The sequence below is a fragment of the Microcebus murinus genome, chromosome 4, assembly GCF_040939455.1.
Source record: "Microcebus murinus isolate Inina chromosome 4, M.murinus_Inina_mat1.0, whole genome shotgun sequence".
Lineage (NCBI taxonomy): Eukaryota > Metazoa > Chordata > Mammalia > Primates > Cheirogaleidae > Microcebus > Microcebus murinus.
The window spans coordinates 30,648,000-30,666,509 of NC_134107.1; the positions used below are offsets into that span (position 1 = coordinate 30,648,000).

At 45.1% G+C, this 18,510-nt stretch overlaps 1 protein-coding gene across 3 annotated transcripts in view; it reads left to right on the forward strand.

Moving 5' to 3' along the window:
* The window catches only part of SLC1A2 (solute carrier family 1 member 2), a 145,026-nt gene that overhangs the window by 109,654 nt on the left and 16,862 nt on the right, over positions 1–18,510 (forward strand). For all 3 annotated transcript variants that reach the window (XM_012755408.3, XM_020286515.2, XM_012755409.2), the window contains exons 8-9: positions 2,885–3,079; positions 9,078–9,212. In XM_012755408.3, the coding sequence (XP_012610862.1) occupies positions 2,885–3,079; positions 9,078–9,212 (330 nt within the window). The remainder of the gene's footprint in view (positions 1–2,884; positions 3,080–9,077; positions 9,213–18,510) is intronic.

An 18,510-nucleotide genomic window follows, 5' to 3' on the forward strand; every position in this document is an offset into this window, starting at 1 on the left:
TAAACTACTTAAAGAATATTGGCCGGGCGCGGTGGCTCACGCCTGTAATCCTAGCACTCTGGGAGGCCGAGGCGGGCGGATTGCTCAAGGTCAGGAGTTCAAAACCAACCTGAGCGAGACCCCGTCTCTACCATAAAAAAATAGAAAGAAATTAATTGGCCAACTAATATATATATATATAAAAATCAGCCGGGCATGGTGGCTTGTGCCTGTAGTCCCAGCTACTTGGGAGGCTGAGGCAGGAGGATCACTTGAGCCCAGGAGTTTGAGGTTGCTGTGAGCTAGGCTGACGCCACGGCACTCACTCTAGCCTAGGCAAGAAAGCGAGACTCTGTCTCAAAAAAAAAAAAAAAAAAAAAAAAAAAGAATATTATTATTAATTTTTTTCTTTTGAATGACTAAACCATTATCCTACTACTTTTGTGAGACAAGGTGGATCTTAAAGGGATGTGGATGGCCTGTGTTTTTGTATTTAAATCAAGACAAATGCTTATGTTATCTGACCAAGGTAGCAAATGTTAGACCCATTTCCCTCCTTCAACCTATATTTCATTTGAAAAAAAGGTGGTTTTAATCTTTGGTTAAAATGTGGCTTTTTCCTGGATGTGGAATTTCTTTTTTTTCAAAAGGCTGTGTGGCATGAGTCATGTAAGAATTAATTCAGGGTTTCTTTGCCATGATGGCCATGAGGAAAAAAAAAACGCAAAACCCAGGGACAGCCCACTAAATATCCTTTCTGCCTCCTTGGTCTTTGTAGTGAATGAGGGTGTCAACGGTGGTTGACTGGCTTTTCCCAGTGGTCCCAGAGGCTGGAGGCAGGGAGGGCAGATAGAGGAAGGGAGGCCCGAGGCAGACCTGTTTTCATCCCTCTGACTTCGGGCATGCCATGGAAACTATTCTGGAAAAAAAAAAAGAAGAATCTCAAGTATCTGACAGTTATTATTAGCAACATTTGAATACTGTCATATGGCCATGGAGGCAAGAGCCAAAAAGCAATGTCAAAATGTCAGCCTGTCAACACAAGAAAGCTTGAAATTAAAATGCTCGAGTCCCAGTTTGCATTGATTGAGTATATGCGGATTTTTAAGACACAAAGAAATCCTGTCCAGTAGGGAAATAGAGGATATTTTCATACCTTACCAATCATTTTTTCCAATCTATGTAGTTGTCTAAAGACCTTTTGATGGCATTTTGGAAAAATGAATGTAATAATAAAAATTAATGTATTCCAATGATCCCAGAAGTGTCCTTAGATTCATGCAATCAAGAATCCTGGCCACTGGATGCACAACTGGGCAGTCATCTCACACCAGTCCTGGTGCCCTGGCCACCCTTATAAAGGGCCCCAGGAAAGGGCGGGTAAGAGGAATGAAGGGACACTAACTTCTCATTAAGACAGCTGGGGTGACAATCTGGTCTGAGGATATCCCCTGCATGCAAATGTGGCCAGACCCTAACTTTACCCCAGGTTTATAAGGTTTTAGTAATTAGATACTCCCCATCAATCATTTCTTCTCCTTACCTAAGGCCAAGGAGGTAGCATGATGAGACAGACCCCCCTGGCTTGAAATGACAAAGAATATTCTGGTAAGATGAATCTGGCTCTGCTAAGGTTGTTTTAGGAACTTGCAGGCCAGTGGTTTGATATGATGCAGATTTGGGTGTCTCTAATATTAGAGCTTCTGGTTCCTTGGTTTTGGAGGAGGCCTTGGAATCTGTATTTCATTTGGTTTCCCTGGAGCAGATTGTCTTCTCCCACCCTCTGAGAAACCAAGACCTCTGCTGGGATCTATGTCTTGCCTAGTCACTAATTCTGATCAGTAAAAGAGGGAATCTCTGACTAAGACCATAAGTGCAAGAGAGAAAACACCTCCAAATGCTGTCCACATTGCAGGTTTTCTAATTCACTGTGCTAAGGTTTTAATAGAAAAAAAAAAATGGTTGGACCACAAAGCACTCCCATTGCAGTTTGAGTGTTCTGCATTGCTTTCTACATCACTCAGCTTTGCAGCAAATCCACCCACCCTCTCCTGCACCTCTATCCACATGGAATTAATATTCTGGCCTTAGCAACCCTATCCTCACAGGTCTCCAATTTTAGAAGACATATGAGCATGTCAGGAAATCTGGCCTTCAGGGCAGGGTCATGTGGCCATGAATCCACATCCCACGCCCAGGAGGAATGGGGGTGAAGTCACTTCATATTGTGTCTTTAATTAGCTATGGAGCACATGCTTTTCTGCTCTGTGTTGTTGGAGCAACTGTAAAGTTGGCTGATGATGATATGTCAGGGAGTTGGACTGCCTGTGAGGTTCCCCAGTGAATTGCTCGAAGCTCAGGTTTGTGCCAAAGGGTGCTCAACATGTTTGTTGGTCTCAAAATTAGTAAACCCCGCTCAGGGCAACTCCCAGGGGCTGGATGCAATCCATGTAGTCATTTTGTTGGAAACAGCATTTCTAAGCATGAAATTATAGGTCATTCAAAATTCCTCATTCCATTTCACCGTTGACAGCTGATTCTTTTCTGACACAGTTTTTCTGTTCATTTTGCAACCCAATTTATGTGGACAATCAGATGCACTTCAATATTGAATCCAAGATGGAAACAGCAACCAAAGGAGAAAGAGCTACTGGAAGCTCTGAGTAGACCTCAAAAACCAGAACCACCAAAAATATTTTGCTGCCTGTTAGCATCTTAATAAGATTGAATTTGAGCCTCCAACTCTCTGCTTTTTATTCTGGCTTCAGATATTGCCTTTTTGCATGTCACATTGCTCGATTGGAACAAAAGGAGAAAAACTTTGCAGTGGCATTCCAGTTTGTGCTTTGCTCTGCTTCTCTAGAGTGGACCTGACCTTGTCTCTCTTTGTCTCTTTGTCCCTCAGTGCTGGAACTTTGCCTGTCACCTTCCGTTGCTTGGAAGAAAATCTGGGGATCGACAAGCGTGTGACCAGGTTTGTCCTCCCAGTTGGAGCAACCATCAACATGGATGGCACAGCGCTGTATGAAGCGGTGGCCGCCATCTTTATAGCCCAGATGAATGGTGTCGTCCTGGACGGAGGCCAGATTGTGACTGTGAGGTGAGCGAGGGGACGGTGGGGGAAGCACGGGAACAACCTTCCACCCTACGCCCCCTCCATGCTAACTCCGTGTGGCAGAGGCCACCTGAATTCCAGTTCTCCCGCTGGAAGAATGATGAGGGTAGTAAGAGTGTCGCCGGCAGCCATCGAAAGGAAAAGATCACTATAGAAAGCAGACTTGTGCCAATACCTTCTTGTTTGTATTGTTTATGTCACCTTGCTATGGACATTGGGTATTGTTTGATTTTTAGCAATCTTGTGATGTAGGCAGGCAGCTATTTCTCTGCCCATTTAATAAATGAGGGCACTCAGGTGCTAAGAGGCACGGTAGTTTGTCCAAGACCATAGCACTGGTGATGAGCTTGCAGGGCTGTCCCTGGGGCCAGCATTGGTTGAGTCTGGATCCAGTGTTCTTTCATCAGAATATGCTCCTATGCTTCCTTTGCTATTTTAGGCAGAAATGAAGAAATCCTGGAAGAAAGAGATTCCTCAATATGACATATAACATTTTATTACAAATAAATAGCACATGAGTTTGCTTTGCTAAAGCTATATTTATCTATATGTATTCATCATTAAAAAAATTCAGAAAGAGTATTCTTCCAAGAGATCACTGAAAACACATTGCTTCTCCCTAAATTTAAAGATTATACCTGCTGGCCAGGCCAACTCCTCAGTCTCTTGTTTATAGGTAGAATCATGGAAAAAAATCAGTCTTCAAACTATCCAACGTTGTATTGACATTATAGCATGAAATAAAACAGTTGGCAGTCATCATTTTAATATTATCACTCTCACTCCACAGAGGATCTTTGATTAATCCAGGAGCCAATTTCTAGCTTTCATTAATGTAAAAAGACCAGAATGATCGAGTTATATGGTCTTATTCATGTCATGGCCCTACTCCCAGTGTCTCAATTTCCTCATCTGTAAATGAGGAAGATATTCAGAATTTGGGGCTGTAAATTGGTGGTGTGGGTTGAATCCAGCCGGGTGTTGCTTTGTTTGTCTTACAGTATGTTGCAAAAAATTATCCTCTTATAAGCTAGGTGCCCTTCAGTTCACCACACTCTCCCCTGCTTCCTTTTACTTATGCTTAACCTGTTGCACCTGCTACCCTGCTTGGACTTTTAAGACATTTGAGTTTGTGAACCTTTTTCTTTTTTTTTTGAGACAGTCTCATTCTGTTGCCCTGGGTAGAGTGCAGTGGTGTCAGCCTAACTCACAGCAACCTCAAACTCCTGGGCTCAAGCAATTCTCCTGCCTCAGCCTCCTGAATAGCTTGGACTATAGGCACGCACCACCATGCCCAGCTAATTTTTTTCTATTTTTGGTAGAGACGAGTTCTCGCTATTGCTCAGGCTGGTCTTGAACACCGGCTCTCAAGCGATCCTCCAAACCTCTGCCCCCCAGAGTGCTAGGATTACAGGTGTGAGCCACCATGCCCAGCCAGTGAACCTTGAACTCTATAAGTTTTCTTTCCTCTCTTGGATACCATGAGATCAGGAAACGCTGGGAGTAGGTGGGTCACATTCTGTGTAACAAATGCACTTGCTGTACAAAGAGAATTCTAAAAATTGGAACAGCCAAGACCCAGGTGTTTCACTTTGGGAAGTGAATTAGGTAGATACGGAAAGACACTTTCGGGCTCCATAATGATAATAACTCCACTCGCTTGGTCCCTCTAAGGTGGCAGACTTGTTGTATACATTGCCTTGAGCATGCCCAACAAGCCTGAAGGCATAGTCATGGTCGCCATTTTAAGGAAAGTGAGGCTCAGAGAAGTCATCTGACAAACCCAGGTCTCATGGCTGTGGGTGCCAGGGGCACGAGTCACATCTCTATTCCACGGCCAACCTCTTTCAAATACACATAATTTCTGCTTTCTGACCATGACTCAAAGGAAGACATTAGAATAGTGGTTACTTATTTTTTTCCTTGGCATTAAAGAGGCAGTGTTCTTTGGGTTAAGGCACTAGCCTCTTTTCCCCATTTCAAACCCCAGGCAACACTGTCAACGTCTATATTAGAAATTCCTGTAATAATCTGGTGTCATGGTATTCAACAGTTCATTTTCTGGGAAGCTTTTAGTGGCCTAGGGCCCATTTTAGGAGACTTCTTCTAAGAGGCAGGTTCATTTCAGGTCTGATTTTGCTACATGCTCAGATTATTAAAAAGTCCAAACTGAGGGACTGCCCAGTGTCTGTCACAGTGCTTTTGTGAGATTGTCACTAGACACCACGTCCACCACATGTTCTAGGGGCTGATACTGCCCTAGAATGACACATTAGAGTCTGTGCTTGATCTGCCTAGCTCTGAAGTATTCAACAAGCTCAGAGACATTTTTGTTGGAACACATATTTCTTCTCTGTCCTCATAACTGTTCCAAAAGCCTTAATGAGTATCCCATATGCATCTGAGTTCAGTTCAGCAACTAAGTCAGCAAATAGGGAAAAGAAAAACTTGCCATGTCTAATATACAAACACACACAATATGAAAATATCAAATAATAATCACATGTATTTAATTTGCTAGAATGCATTATCTGAAAAATTTCCTAGAGAATCTCTTGGCAAACCATCTCATGTAGTAGAAAAGGAAACTGGGGCTCAGAGAATAGGTCACACACAGCCACCTAGAGGAAGACCTAAAATTTAGGTTTCCAAGTAGTGATGTATGTTTCCACTTATTAAGGCTTTTCACTTGTGATCCTAGAAATAGCCTAAAAAGTAGGTATTGGGTTCTGTATTTTACAGATGGAGAAAATGAAGCAAGTAAGGTGAAGTAACTTGCCCGAGATCACACTGTTTGTACGTGGTAGAAATGGGATTTGAACCCAGGCCACCTAACTCTGGGTTCTGTACTTCTAACCATACACACACTGCTCCTACTATACTATATTGTTGGGTTGCATATATTAATATATATGTAATATGATCCTCCTATTGTGTCTAGTTCATAGTTGCCTGTCAATAAACATTAGCTACTAGTATTGTTACTATTATTGATGTCCAATGAAATACAACAATACTTCTGGAAGATTAAAGAAAAATGTGTTAGTGACACAGGGAGTACCATGATGTTACTGACAATGGAAAACATGCTTCAAGTCAGAGAGTCGGGCCTTCTAACTATATCTCATAGACATCGTGAGAGACTGCCAACTTTACTTGCTTTAAAATTCACAAATGGAAAGAGCTTCTTAATGAAGCCCTTTGTCAAGCAAAGATGATTTCCAGCCCTCAATTCTTGGCCTTGCTGGCAACCACACTTCCCATCAAGTTCACACTATTAGATGGGAACTTAGACATGGGAGAATGGGCCGGTGACTAAGTGATTAGGATTGTGCATGAATTCTATAAATTTACCTACATAGGGTTTATTTTACATGAACAATGATACTGTTGAGGATTTTCACTTGGCAAAGGACAAGGTTGGCCCGTGGGCAAGTTCAGCCAAGTCCTCTTTCACCGTAGACACCACAAGGGCTGCCTCTGGGAGGACCCACCACAGGCGTGTGTCGTTCACTGTCTGCAATTGGAAAATAGCCACGTCTGGCTTTATGCTGTGCTTCCAAATAAATTCCTCGTCCTCTCCTTTCCCTGCATGCAGGAGAACAGTGATGAGGAATTCTCAGCATGTTCATTAACTCACAGAGTTCTCAGTCTGGGGAGGGATCGGAGCAGCAGGAGCTAGCATGGTGCTGGAATTAGCGGACCAGAGTTCAAATCCCAGAGGACCGTGTTCAAGCCGTGTGACCCTAAGTTTCTCCACCCACCCAATCCATGGTTTCCTCATGGGGCAAGCGAGTGTTATCATAGATGTGCCTTGCAGGATTGCTGTGAGGTTCTGTTCTGAGATCGTGTGTCTAGTACCTTGCACAGGTTCCAGGACCCAGAGGAGTGGAAGGCCAGGCAAAGCAGAGAAGGATGCTGGGACACAGGGGAAGTCCCTGACACGGAGCTGTTGCAGGGCTTAGAATTCCAGACTCCGCCCACGGGAGGGCGAGGGTGTTACTGGGGTGGAGGAACACAGTGGGAAGCCAACTTCCAGGAAGAATTCTCTTTATAGGGTTTTGTCTCACACGACAACGAAAAGATAACCAGATAGTGTGGCCACAGCACAGAGGGACGTGCAAGAGTGACTCATAATAGAGCAACTGATGCTGTAAATAAAACAGTCGAGGCCAAGACTGTTGGAACTTGGGAAGTTCCCTTTCCCTGGTGTTCTGTTTGTCTTGGTCAAATAGCTGAGGATTCCCACCTCCCAGCTCTTGGGGCTTTAGGGAAGTTTTCATTGCAAAGCAGCCCAGCCCTGCCTGGATTTCCCGATGAGAATAACGATTCTCATTTGCTGGGATTGCATGTGCCTGGCCTCCTCTACGTGCTTTTTTATAAGTTCCTGAAAGCTTCTGACTCCCGCATGAAGGAGATGCCATTGTTGTCTCCTTTGTACAGAAGAGAAAATCAAAGTGCAAAGAAGCTAAATTACCTATAGACGTTTGGTTAATAAGTAGCAGAGCTGGAATTTGAACCCAGGCTGTTCAACTGCAGAACTTTCACTGGTAAAAGTACCTCCTGTGACTCAGGTGGATTCAAGGGAAATGGAGTTCTCTGAACTCCGACACCAGCTCCACACTGGCGGGACAAGGGGAGGGCATAGATGGGGTCTGTAGCTCACACCCAGGGGAGGTGTCTATACCAGCACAGGCCTAAATCTGGGAAGGGTAGCAATCTGGAAAAAACAGCTCAAATCACAAGCTCCCCAAGGGCCTTCCTTTCCTCAAATGCAAGACTAGGTAAATTCAGGTCCCTTGCAACCTTAAGACCCCGGGATTCTGTGCTTGGTTATACCGATGGCCTGGATTTGGTTAAAATACTTTGGAAAGCTGTCTCTCAGCACGGAGCCTCAGTGCTTACTTTGGAAACTCTAGAATTTCATAACTGCAAAGATCCACTCTGGGACACCGAGGCGGAAGGGATCGCTTAAGGTCAGGAGTTCGAAACCAGCCTGAGCAAGAGTGAGACCCCTATCTCTACTAAAAAAAAATAGAAAGAAATTAATTTTTATTTATTTAAAAAAAAAAACGTAACTGCAAAGAAAGCAACCTCCTTTTCTTTTCAGCACCCACCAGACCGACTTGGGAATCCATATTTTCAAAAGTATCCTTGCATTTTGATGTGATAGCTTGTATAAATGGCATCCAGAAAAGAGAGGGAAAGAGTCACTGCCCTTTGCCGGACCACAGACACCCCCTGCTCCCTGCCGGTGTCTCAATAAGGCACTTGAACCCCAGATTAATCCTCTCCCGCAGACAAACTTCAGACTAGCGCTCGGTGTGCCCCTGGCATTGCTTGGAAAGAAACTGATGAGACGCTTCAGAAAGAAAGCCTCCATTTCATTATCATTTCTTGGCACCCTCTTTCTGAACAATGCGTTTTCCAGCCCGTGGTGAAACGTCCAGGCATCTGAAGCTTAATGTCATTTGGAATCTGTTGATGTGTTTCCCCTGATGTCCACTCAGTTGGGTCTGGATATTTGCTATTCTGAGTTCTCATGTCAACCTTGGCAATGGGCTTCTCAGACCCTTGCCACGTAGCCCGGGAGTCTCTGGCGCTTGCAGAGACATAGAGGCATCAGCAGAAATGAATGCAGTCTGTTCCCGTGGCAAGATTAAGGGTGATTTTGTTGCTGTTGTTGTTAATATTTCCTTGCCTGCTTTTAAAGCCACACTTACCTTATTTGAGCCCCGAGATGCACTGGGCTGATTGGATATCACGACGAGAATAAGGCTGCGATTCATGAATTTATAAGCTTCCATCACAGCGGAACAGAACCCAAACAGACCTGAGTTCCTGGGTCTTGGAACTTTAGATTTCTCTATTGCTCAGGGGGTGGAGTGGGGAGAGATTTTACAGCTACAAGAAAAATCAGAGTTTAGAATTGCCAGGGATGATCCCTTCTCTTCCCATGACCTGTCCTTTTCTGTTCTCACAGCCTCACGGCCACCCTGGCGAGTGTGGGCGCGGCCAGCATCCCCAGCGCCGGGCTGGTCACCATGCTCCTCATTCTCACGGCCGTGGGCCTGCCGACGGAGGACATCAGCCTGCTGGTGGCTGTGGACTGGCTGCTGTAAGTGCCCAAGGGTGGGGTTCTGCTGGGGGTGGCGAGTGCTGCCTCCCAGGGCTGGGCCGCTGGCAAGGCTGCGGCCAAGACCGTGGCCAGTCCCCATGATGACTCCCTCCCCTCTCCCCTCCTTCCCTCCCTCTCTCGTGTACTGAGCGCCTACTTGGGCAACAAAGAAGAAGATGGATTTTCTGAGGGTCTCGCAGTCTAGTGCAGGAATCAGATAGATTATAATACAAAGTTAAAAGTATAATCATAAGGAACCAACTATTGATCCACACAAGGACTCTCAAAACATTTTTGAACATTGAGTGAGCAAAGGCAGACACTAAGGAATATGTATTGTATGGTTTCCATTTGTGTGAAGCTCTAGGGAAAGACAACAGAATGTAGAGCAATAGAAGGAGATCAGTGGTCGCCTGGAGCCAGGGTTGGAGACTGTGGGGCCTAACTGGGAAGGGACATGAGGAAAACTTTAGGAGAGATGGAAGTGTGCAGTATCCACAGGTGTGCACAGGTAGCCATATTTGTCAAAACTCATCAAACCATGCACTTAAAATGGGTACGTTTTATTGTATATAAATCACACTTCACTAGAGTAGATTAAAAAATAGCACACACATAAAAGCATAGTGGTAGAGAGTGGCTGCATCCCAGACTAGGATGGAAGGGCAGAATGGAGAATCTCAGGAAACAATGGAAATGGTTACCTTGTACTCACAAAGTGCCAGCTACTACACTGAGCACTCTACATCTTTCTCTTAGAACAACCCTCCAAGTCTAGTGTTACCACTCCCACTTTGTATTACCAGATGAGAAAACCGAAGTTTCAATAGGTAAAGTGACTTGGGAATGAGCAGAGTCAACCCTAGGTCTGCGTGGTTTTGGAGCACTCCATGCTCTCGTTCATGGCCATATTCAAGGCTCTAAAGGCAGGATAGCTGAGCTGAATCACCACTGATAGATGGAAGTTACCGAGTATACTCAGGTGGAAGAAGAAATGGGCCATGCCATCCAAGGCCAGCCTGCACGAAGGCTACAGTGTGGGACCTCTGAGTGGTCTAGCATTGCTGGAGACAGGGAGGGTGAAGGGTAGGGCAAGGTGAGCAGCCTTGAAGGCCATGCAGAGAGGCCTGAACTTGACCATGCATGTGTAGCCCAGTTCCCTTTCCCAGGGAAGGACATTATCCTCATGTAAAAGACTCACTGCTCGTCCACAGAGGTGGGCAGGTTTAGCCAGATGGTCTCCAAAAAGAAGGCTGGAAAGGCTGTTCTCTCCCCACGCGGGCTCTGATGTTTTGTGGGATATACAGCGATGCCTCCTGCCTGGTCTTGGAGTTAAATGCTGAGGCCTTGGATGATGCCAGGGACGTCAGCATCAGTGACAAGTGTTGGCATGGAGGGCCATGGCCAAAGTGCTGCCCACACTTTTACTTTTCAACCTGCCTCACGTGCCAGTGGCAAGTTTTCTGAAATTTATTGGCATAGATTTTAAGAAAGAGCCAGAGGCCCCATTTTAGGGCCTTGAGTTTGTTCTTCCTCCCTACCCCCAGCCTTCTAAGGAGAGAACAATGTGAGTGGCTGGAGGGAAGGACATCAGGAAAGGCTAGAAGGAAGCCTGGCCTCTCCCTGAGACAGGCCTGGTGTTGGCGCAGCCAGTGGGGCTTAGGTTAGAGATAAGAGGTGGCCCCTGAGCATGGTCTGTTCAGCTCAGGAGGGCTGTGAGGAAGGTCCTGGATCTTCCTGACTGGCTCTTTCATCATCAGAAAAATGTTCTGGAAATGCCTTTAGCGGGAAGGAGAAGAGCAAACTAAGCAACCTCACGTCTGTCCCTGACAGTGTGTCAGTGGTGAGAGTGGGGTGCTGGGGCCTTTCCCTGCTAGCTTGATCACCTCTGTGCCCCGTGTGGGCCCCAAGGGGCTGCGTTTCCCGTGACATCTGTTTGGAAAGGCAGCTGGGACTGGATGGTGGGGTGTGAGCAGGAAAGTGTAGGAGAGGACGATGGGATGATGGGGACATGGGCATGCAGCAGGATTTGGACAGGGAGGAGGACAAAGGTGAGGAGGACATTGGTGGTGGTCTGAGGACGGAGCCCATCTGAACCGCATAGCTGCCGGCTGATAATCCGCACAAGAGGAAAGATGCAGGAAGCCACCCCAATCCCACCTGCTCCCCTGGGTCCTGATGCTTATTTATACCCACCCCCCTTCTCTAAGTCTTTGCCTTCTGAGCCTCGTCAACTAGTGTTGTCGTTAGGGCCCTGCCTGCTGTGACTACATCATCTAATCTCTTCTTGCATTTATTTCTGAGGCCCAAAACCACCTTTAGAGATTCACCTTTGTAAAAAGTACTATTCCAGAGGCTGGCCCTCATTGTAATACGAGTGCCTTTGAGTGGGGAAAAAAATGCACTGATATAATCAGGAATGGGGAACAGGAGCTGACATTTGGTGAGCACTACGTTAGTGTAATCCTTAGTATGCCCCGCAGCATATGTCGCAGATAAGGATACTGGCTATGAGGAAGGCCCGTCTCCTGCCTGATGTGAGGCAGAGCTTGTGTGGCCAGGCCAGGGCCCTTTATCCCACCCCATGTGGCCCCCTAATTTGTACCAAGCAGTTCTAACCATGGGGAGGATGAGCAGAGAGGTCCAGAGTCAGAAAGACTGGGAAAGACAGATTTATTAGAGTCCCCCCTGGGCTGTGCTTTGAACGTTTGAACCCTCTGAAACTCAGGTTGACATTTAATTGCCATTGTAACAATATTAATAGGTGGGACCTTTAAGAGGTGATTAGGCCATGGGGGCTCCAGCCTTCTGGGTGGGTAGGATTGGTGTCATTATAAAAGGGCGAGTTTGGCCCCTTCTTGCTCTCTCTTTGCCCTTCTGCTTTCCATTATGTGATGATGCAGCAAGAAGGCCCTCACCAGATACCAGCACCTTGATCTTGGACTTCCCAACCTCCAGAACTGTGAGGAAATAAATTTCTGTTCTTTATCAATTCCCCAGTCTCAGGTATTTTGTTATAGCAGCACAAATGGACTAAGATACCTCTGGTTCTACATACTAACTGGAGAATTTTTTGTTTGACCTGTTTTCTTCCTTCCTTCCCAAGATTAAAACAAAACAAACAGCCTAAATGAGGACACATGGGACACAATCAAGGTCTCAGCCAGTCTTAGAATTGAAGTTCTCCAGCCCCAGTAGTTCTGCCATTGTGGGCCCTGGTCTGCTTGGCAGTCATTTCCTTTCAAACCTGTTGGGTGAGCGTCACTTCATGAAACATTCAAAACCCTGCCTACTGCTGACCTAGATGTTAGCGAATGGAATATGAGGGCCAGGTCTTCCCAGATGATCACCCCATGCCAGTGCTCACATGCTCCCACTTGCACAGGAAAACAGGCCATCCTAATTCCAGGGCTGAAACGTGTCAGCATGTGGGAATTGGCTGAATAATAATAAAAAAAAAAGTGATGATACTTTTGGATTAACTACATTGATGAAATCATGTAAGAGAAAACTTTATTCTGGGCTGGAGTTGGAAAGAAAGGAGCAGATGAAGAGCTCTTCTCTAGTTCTGGGGCCCTGGTCCCAGATGGAGGGAGGTGTGGGCTCAAGAGAGAGAAAGGCCAAGAGGCAGGAGCCCTAGGTCTGAGCTCTGCACTTACTATCTGTAGAACTCTGGACAAGTTATTTCACTACATCCTAGGAACAATGACTTACCAGCTTGAAAACTAGAGTCTAGGCCCAATGCCTTTGAGTGCCCTTCCAGTTTTAAGACCTAGAGTAGATTCTGCTGGTGATGGATGTTGTATATAACTAAACGTGAACATTCTTCTAAAAAAAGGAAAGATAGAGGATCCTGGGAAAATGGGGCGTGGATGTCTGTAGCTAGGTCAGATCTGCTTTGAATTAGTAATGGTCCCACATTCTTTCTCACCAGCAAGAGGAGTTTTGGAAACCAGCTCTTGGTCGTGAGCTCCGTGGCTGTCTGGTGCTCATTAGTATGAAAGCTGGGGTGGGTGGTCTGAGTTGAGATGGGAGTGCAGGAGAGATTGGCCATTCCCTAGGAAAGTAGTCCATAAAGGACAAACAAAGAAAAGGAAAAGGGGGGATTTTTTTCTCCTCTCTAGGCAAGGTTTGTAAACTTTCATAACTCTAGCAATTTTTCAATTTAAAACCAAACAAAGCCTGCAGTGACATTTAACATGTCATGATGTTTGCCAACTGCTGAAGACCAGCCAGCCTCATTACTGCCTGCTAAGCCCTGGATACTCTTCAACAGGCAGGCTTAGCCCTGTAAATGTCATGGTGAAGACCAAGATTCTGGAGTTCTGAAAAGTGCCCAAATCCTATAACAGTGGATGGGCGAGATGGATCAACAAAAGCACCTGCTCCCAGGTCCAAGAAGCCCTTTGTGTCAGGAACCCTTGATAGGTATTTATGAGACCTCACTGACACCCCACCCTCTCTGAAGGCGGCAGGATGGAGTGAAAATTGGGCACCAGTAGCAGGAAGAGGAAATAAATAACTAGGTCTGCCTATAGTGGGAAAAGGAAAGTCAAAATAAAGTGAAACCTAAGTGGACCTATGGCTCGCTTGTCACATAAGACTCTGCTGGTGAGATCTTTTCTGGGCTCACATGTGCTAATCGAGGGATATAGTTGAGGTGGCACTTATAAGGAAGACCTTAAAGAGCCTCTGCCCTGCAGGAGGGCTCTGTAGCTCCCCCACTGGCATCCTTCTTTGGAGGGAATAGAGCATTAGTTCTCAAACTTGAGCATGCCCCAAAATCTCTTGGAGATTTAGGAAGTCTGGGTTGGGGCTGAAGAGCTGGCATTTCTAACAAGTCCCTGGGTGATGCTGATGGCGCAGTCTCCAGGGCCCCCACTTCCAGAAGCAGTGGACTCGAGACAGGGAAAGACAGCAGGATTTTCTGACTGTATGTATATGAGTGCCTCTACTCTGTTTTGAGTAACGGTTGATAGCTCATGCATTCATCCAGCAAAAATCTAATTGGAGACTTATTTAAATGTTACGGCAAATTATGAGACAGCTAATAGTTTTATCCTCGTTTTACAGTTGAGAAAATTGGGGTTGAGAGAGAAGTAACTTATCCCAATTTAGTGGATATTAAATGGCTGAGCTGGGATTCAAACCCACAAGATCTGGACATTCCAGGTGTGCCAGTCTGGGTTCTGTTTTTCTTACTTAAGGCACACACACACACACACACACACACACACACACACACACACACACACACTTGAATTACCCTCCACTCCATGTCTAGTGGGAAAGAAAACTAATTCCTACATTAGCCATATCTCTAAAGATTCTGGGGGCTTATGTTTATCTTAGTCTTTTGCTCTGGTTTCCCACTTCCACTGAATTCTCTTCTATATCTCATTTTATCTCTAGTCTGCTTCAAACTCACCATGGAATATGACTCTTTCCCACTAAGTCCTTCTGTCTCCCACCAAAGAATCCCAAGATCGGGGCAGTGTAATTGCAGATCGAGGGAATAGGGTGAGGCTATACTTTAGCACAACAAAATCATTTTTTAATATATCACAAAAGAAATGTGCACTTATGGGAAGGGAGGGAGCAAAGCTCAGGAGAGTAATAAAATGAAAATGAGAAAGCCTCCCTTCACCTGCCATTTAATCTCAAGTGCTGTTTCACTGCTAATAATTTCAGGCAGCACAGGAGTAAAATAAAAATTTAATATTAGGCGTCTCTTTAAAAAAATCTTTTAGTGTTCACCACCTCTAGGACTTTCTCTCTGCCTTGGTTTTCACCTTTCCTAGTCTTCCTTCCTTGTCGGGCTTCCTCATTCTCCATCTTCTTTGGGTCTTCCCCCAGATCTCTGGACATTTCTCTTATTTTCATCTGCAAAGCAACTTGGGCTTTCTGTGTCTTCCTCCTCATCCTTCTAAATCATGCCCTGCATCCTAACTTTTCACTCCCAAAGCATCCAACCAGACATTTTCTAGGCAAAACCCAATTCTGTCTGCAGAGTTCTTCATCTGCTTTCAACTCTTAAAATAACAATCCACTCCTGCCCTGCCTTACCCTACTTCACATACTGACCTCCCCACTCTCCCACACCCCACCTGTGCCATAAATAAATAAAACATGGTCTCAGCACTCAAAGAGCTTATAGCCTAGTAATGGCATCAAGAAATCCCAACAGTGTGCTAGGTGCAAAAAGAGGAGTATCAGAAGACTGGGTGGGGGAATAAAATAGGTGGTGATCTGATCCCCCTTTTGCTTACACTAATTGTAGAAATAGGATGAGCAGTTTGTTTGTGCCATGTAAGCCTTTTGTGCCATGTATGCAAAAGTTTGGTGGAGGGCCTCTCAGTTGACAAGTACTCAATACATGTTAGCAGTTATTATCTTCTCAAATGTGCTTGGAGATGGGTGTTAATTTCCATATTTTACAAATGAGAAAGCTGAGTGGGAATGGCCAAGAAACTTGCCCTGCTAGAGCCAGGATTGCCATCGTGGCTGGAATCCAAAGCTCACGCTTTTCACCGGTGCTTAGGTGGTCTTAGCCCTTAGATGCCCAGAATTATGCCAGCCTAACTCATGTCTGGGACCTTAGGTGACCCCTTTGCCACATTATGCCCCTAGAGATAGTCCTTCAACATCCTACATTCTGAGAGGCAGATGCTATGGTTTGTTTCTATTAAGTTGAACCATATGAAATTGCCAATATTTGGCCTCCTTAGACCTACAGAAATGGCAATTTCATATGGTTCGACCCAATACAAGGACCTAATAAGTTGTGGGTGACCCAGCTTCCTTGGTTCTATTCTTCTGTGAGAATCAGGTCTTCCAGACAACCTTACATCTTCCTGCTAGAGGATTTAGATTGAGAAATAGAAAAAAGACAGAGCACCTTGGCACTTGCTTTTTTTCCAGTGAGCCAGACCCGGTGACTCGGTGTGAAGTGACTGAGTCACACCCCTCTATTATTTTTGGTTCCTGGTAGCCCCCAAGGATAGCTGTAGTGAATCCCCTGAATGCAAGATTCTGCTCTTATCTCCATTCTCTTCTCCTAGCCCTAATGCATAGCATCCAGACCCAAAGATAGCATCAAGTGATCTTAAATTTGTTTTTACCAAGTAGCCTTAAAGCTCCTGAGATCAACATGAAAGACAGGGTTTCCTGAGTGCTCAGGGGTGATTGTGAGAGAAAATGAAACTATTTGCCTGTGGAGAAACTTTCCACATATGAACCGTAAGTTCCCATATCCTGCTTCAGGCCAGAGTGAAACTTCCCCAGAGCTGGTCAGACATTCCCCAGTAGCCTCAAGGTGTTCTACGCTGCAGAATTTTCAGTAAGGGAGATGCATACAGAGTGGCCATGACCCATGTCCCATCTGGGCACCCAGGGAATTTTCCCAGTATGCTTTGTGACCAGGGGACCTCACATGGTAGAGCGCTGATATTTTAGCTTAATCCAAATTAACATCTTGCTATTCAACAGATCTCCTTTAACTTCCGGCCATATCGCTTATAAGTCTATCTTCATAAGCTTGCCCTTCACTCCTTCTCTTTGGTAGCGGCTGGAATAGAGTCCCCCACCAAAGGAAATGGCCTCCATCAGCCCCCTGGATTGCCATCCTTTCTGACCTCCCGAGGTTCCTAACTCCATCAATTATTCCCTCTTCTCTGTAGCTTCAGTTTCTTCTCTACTAGCTTCTTCTCATTCTGACTTAAACATGTGCAAATATTCTACCTCTTGAAATAAAATGAAACAAAACAAAAATTCTTCTACCTCTTGTCTCCATCTACCATTTTCTTTCTTCATCTTGATCGTCATAAATAAGTTGATTATTCATAATATCCATTTCTTCACCTCACATTCAATTTTTTACCTATAGTGAACTGCCTTCCATCCCTACCTCTGTACTGAAATTGCCCATGCCAGGCCAACAGTGGCCTCTTTATTGCTAAAACCAAGAGATACTTCTTTTCCTTATCTTAGCTGATCCCCAGGCGAGAGCTAGCATTGTTCACCACACCTTTGTTGTAAAAACATACTTCCCTTTACTTATGATATGCCCAAATCTTCTAATTTCTGTTCACTTTTGCAGGCTCTTATTCCTTTGCCCATTCCTTAATGTTGGTTGACCCCAGTGTTCCAACCTAGATCGTCTGCTCTTCTCACTCTGCATTCTCTCCAAGGATAAACCAAACACCCCTGTGGCCCCCCTGCCATTGCCATGTTATGATTCCTGATTTATCACCTGCACCTCTAATGGGTCTTCTGACCCCCAGTCCCTATCCACAGCCACCTGTGGGGCATCTCCGCTGGACTGAGTCACATGCCTCACAATCAACATGTTCAGAATGAAGCCAGAATCTTTCCTGCCCCAACTCATCAGCCCCCCCAACACACACACATAAGGCAGCACTGTGCCCTGGGAGGGATCCTGGGCTCTTTTCTCTTTTTTTCCCTGTAACCAACCAGTCTTTAAGTCCTGTAATTCTGTCTCCTAAGTCTCACTGAAGTCCATCTTTCTCTATACCCTCCATACCCTCACTAACTGGATTTCAATCTCTCGGTCTTATCCTTTTCCAGCCCATTTTTCATAGTGAAACAAGTGTGATCTTTCCTTTCAATGGCTCCTTTTTACTCTTGGGATAAAGCTCTAACTCAAGCTTAGTTGATAAGGCCATAGATGATTTAGTCAATTCTTGCTTTCTGCCTCTCTCGCTATGCTTAGTAGCCATCCTGAATTCTTCTAAGTGCTCCTACCCCTTAGATTTCATGCATACTGTTTCTCTCCTCTCTCTGTCTCATTTTCCTATACTCATGCTTAGGGCCCAACTCAAGACACTTCTACTTGAAAGTTTTTCTGTGACCCAAGTGTGATAAAGTGTTCCATTGACATAATCTTATAGCACACAGTATTTACTTCTATTTGAACATTTATCTCACTCTAGCAGGGGAGATAGACAATGAGAGTGTGGGTTCTTGGGGAAAAGGGAGTGTGAGAAGCGTCTTGTCTTATTAGATGCTTGGGTACTTAGCATAGTGTCCCGCGCACACTATAAGATGCTCATTGAACATTTGTTGAATGAACAAATTCACAACAAATAACTCAGAAAGTGTAAGAGTTGATGTCCTTTTCTTTCTAATTAGCTATTAATAGGTGTAAGAAAAGAATATTCATGCTCATTTGCTCCTGCAACTTGTAATGAGTATTTCTGGCATCTTGAGTGTCGCTCTCCTTTCATTTAACTCTCACAACCTCCTGTGAGGTTAGGATTAGCCTTATTCCCTATTTCAT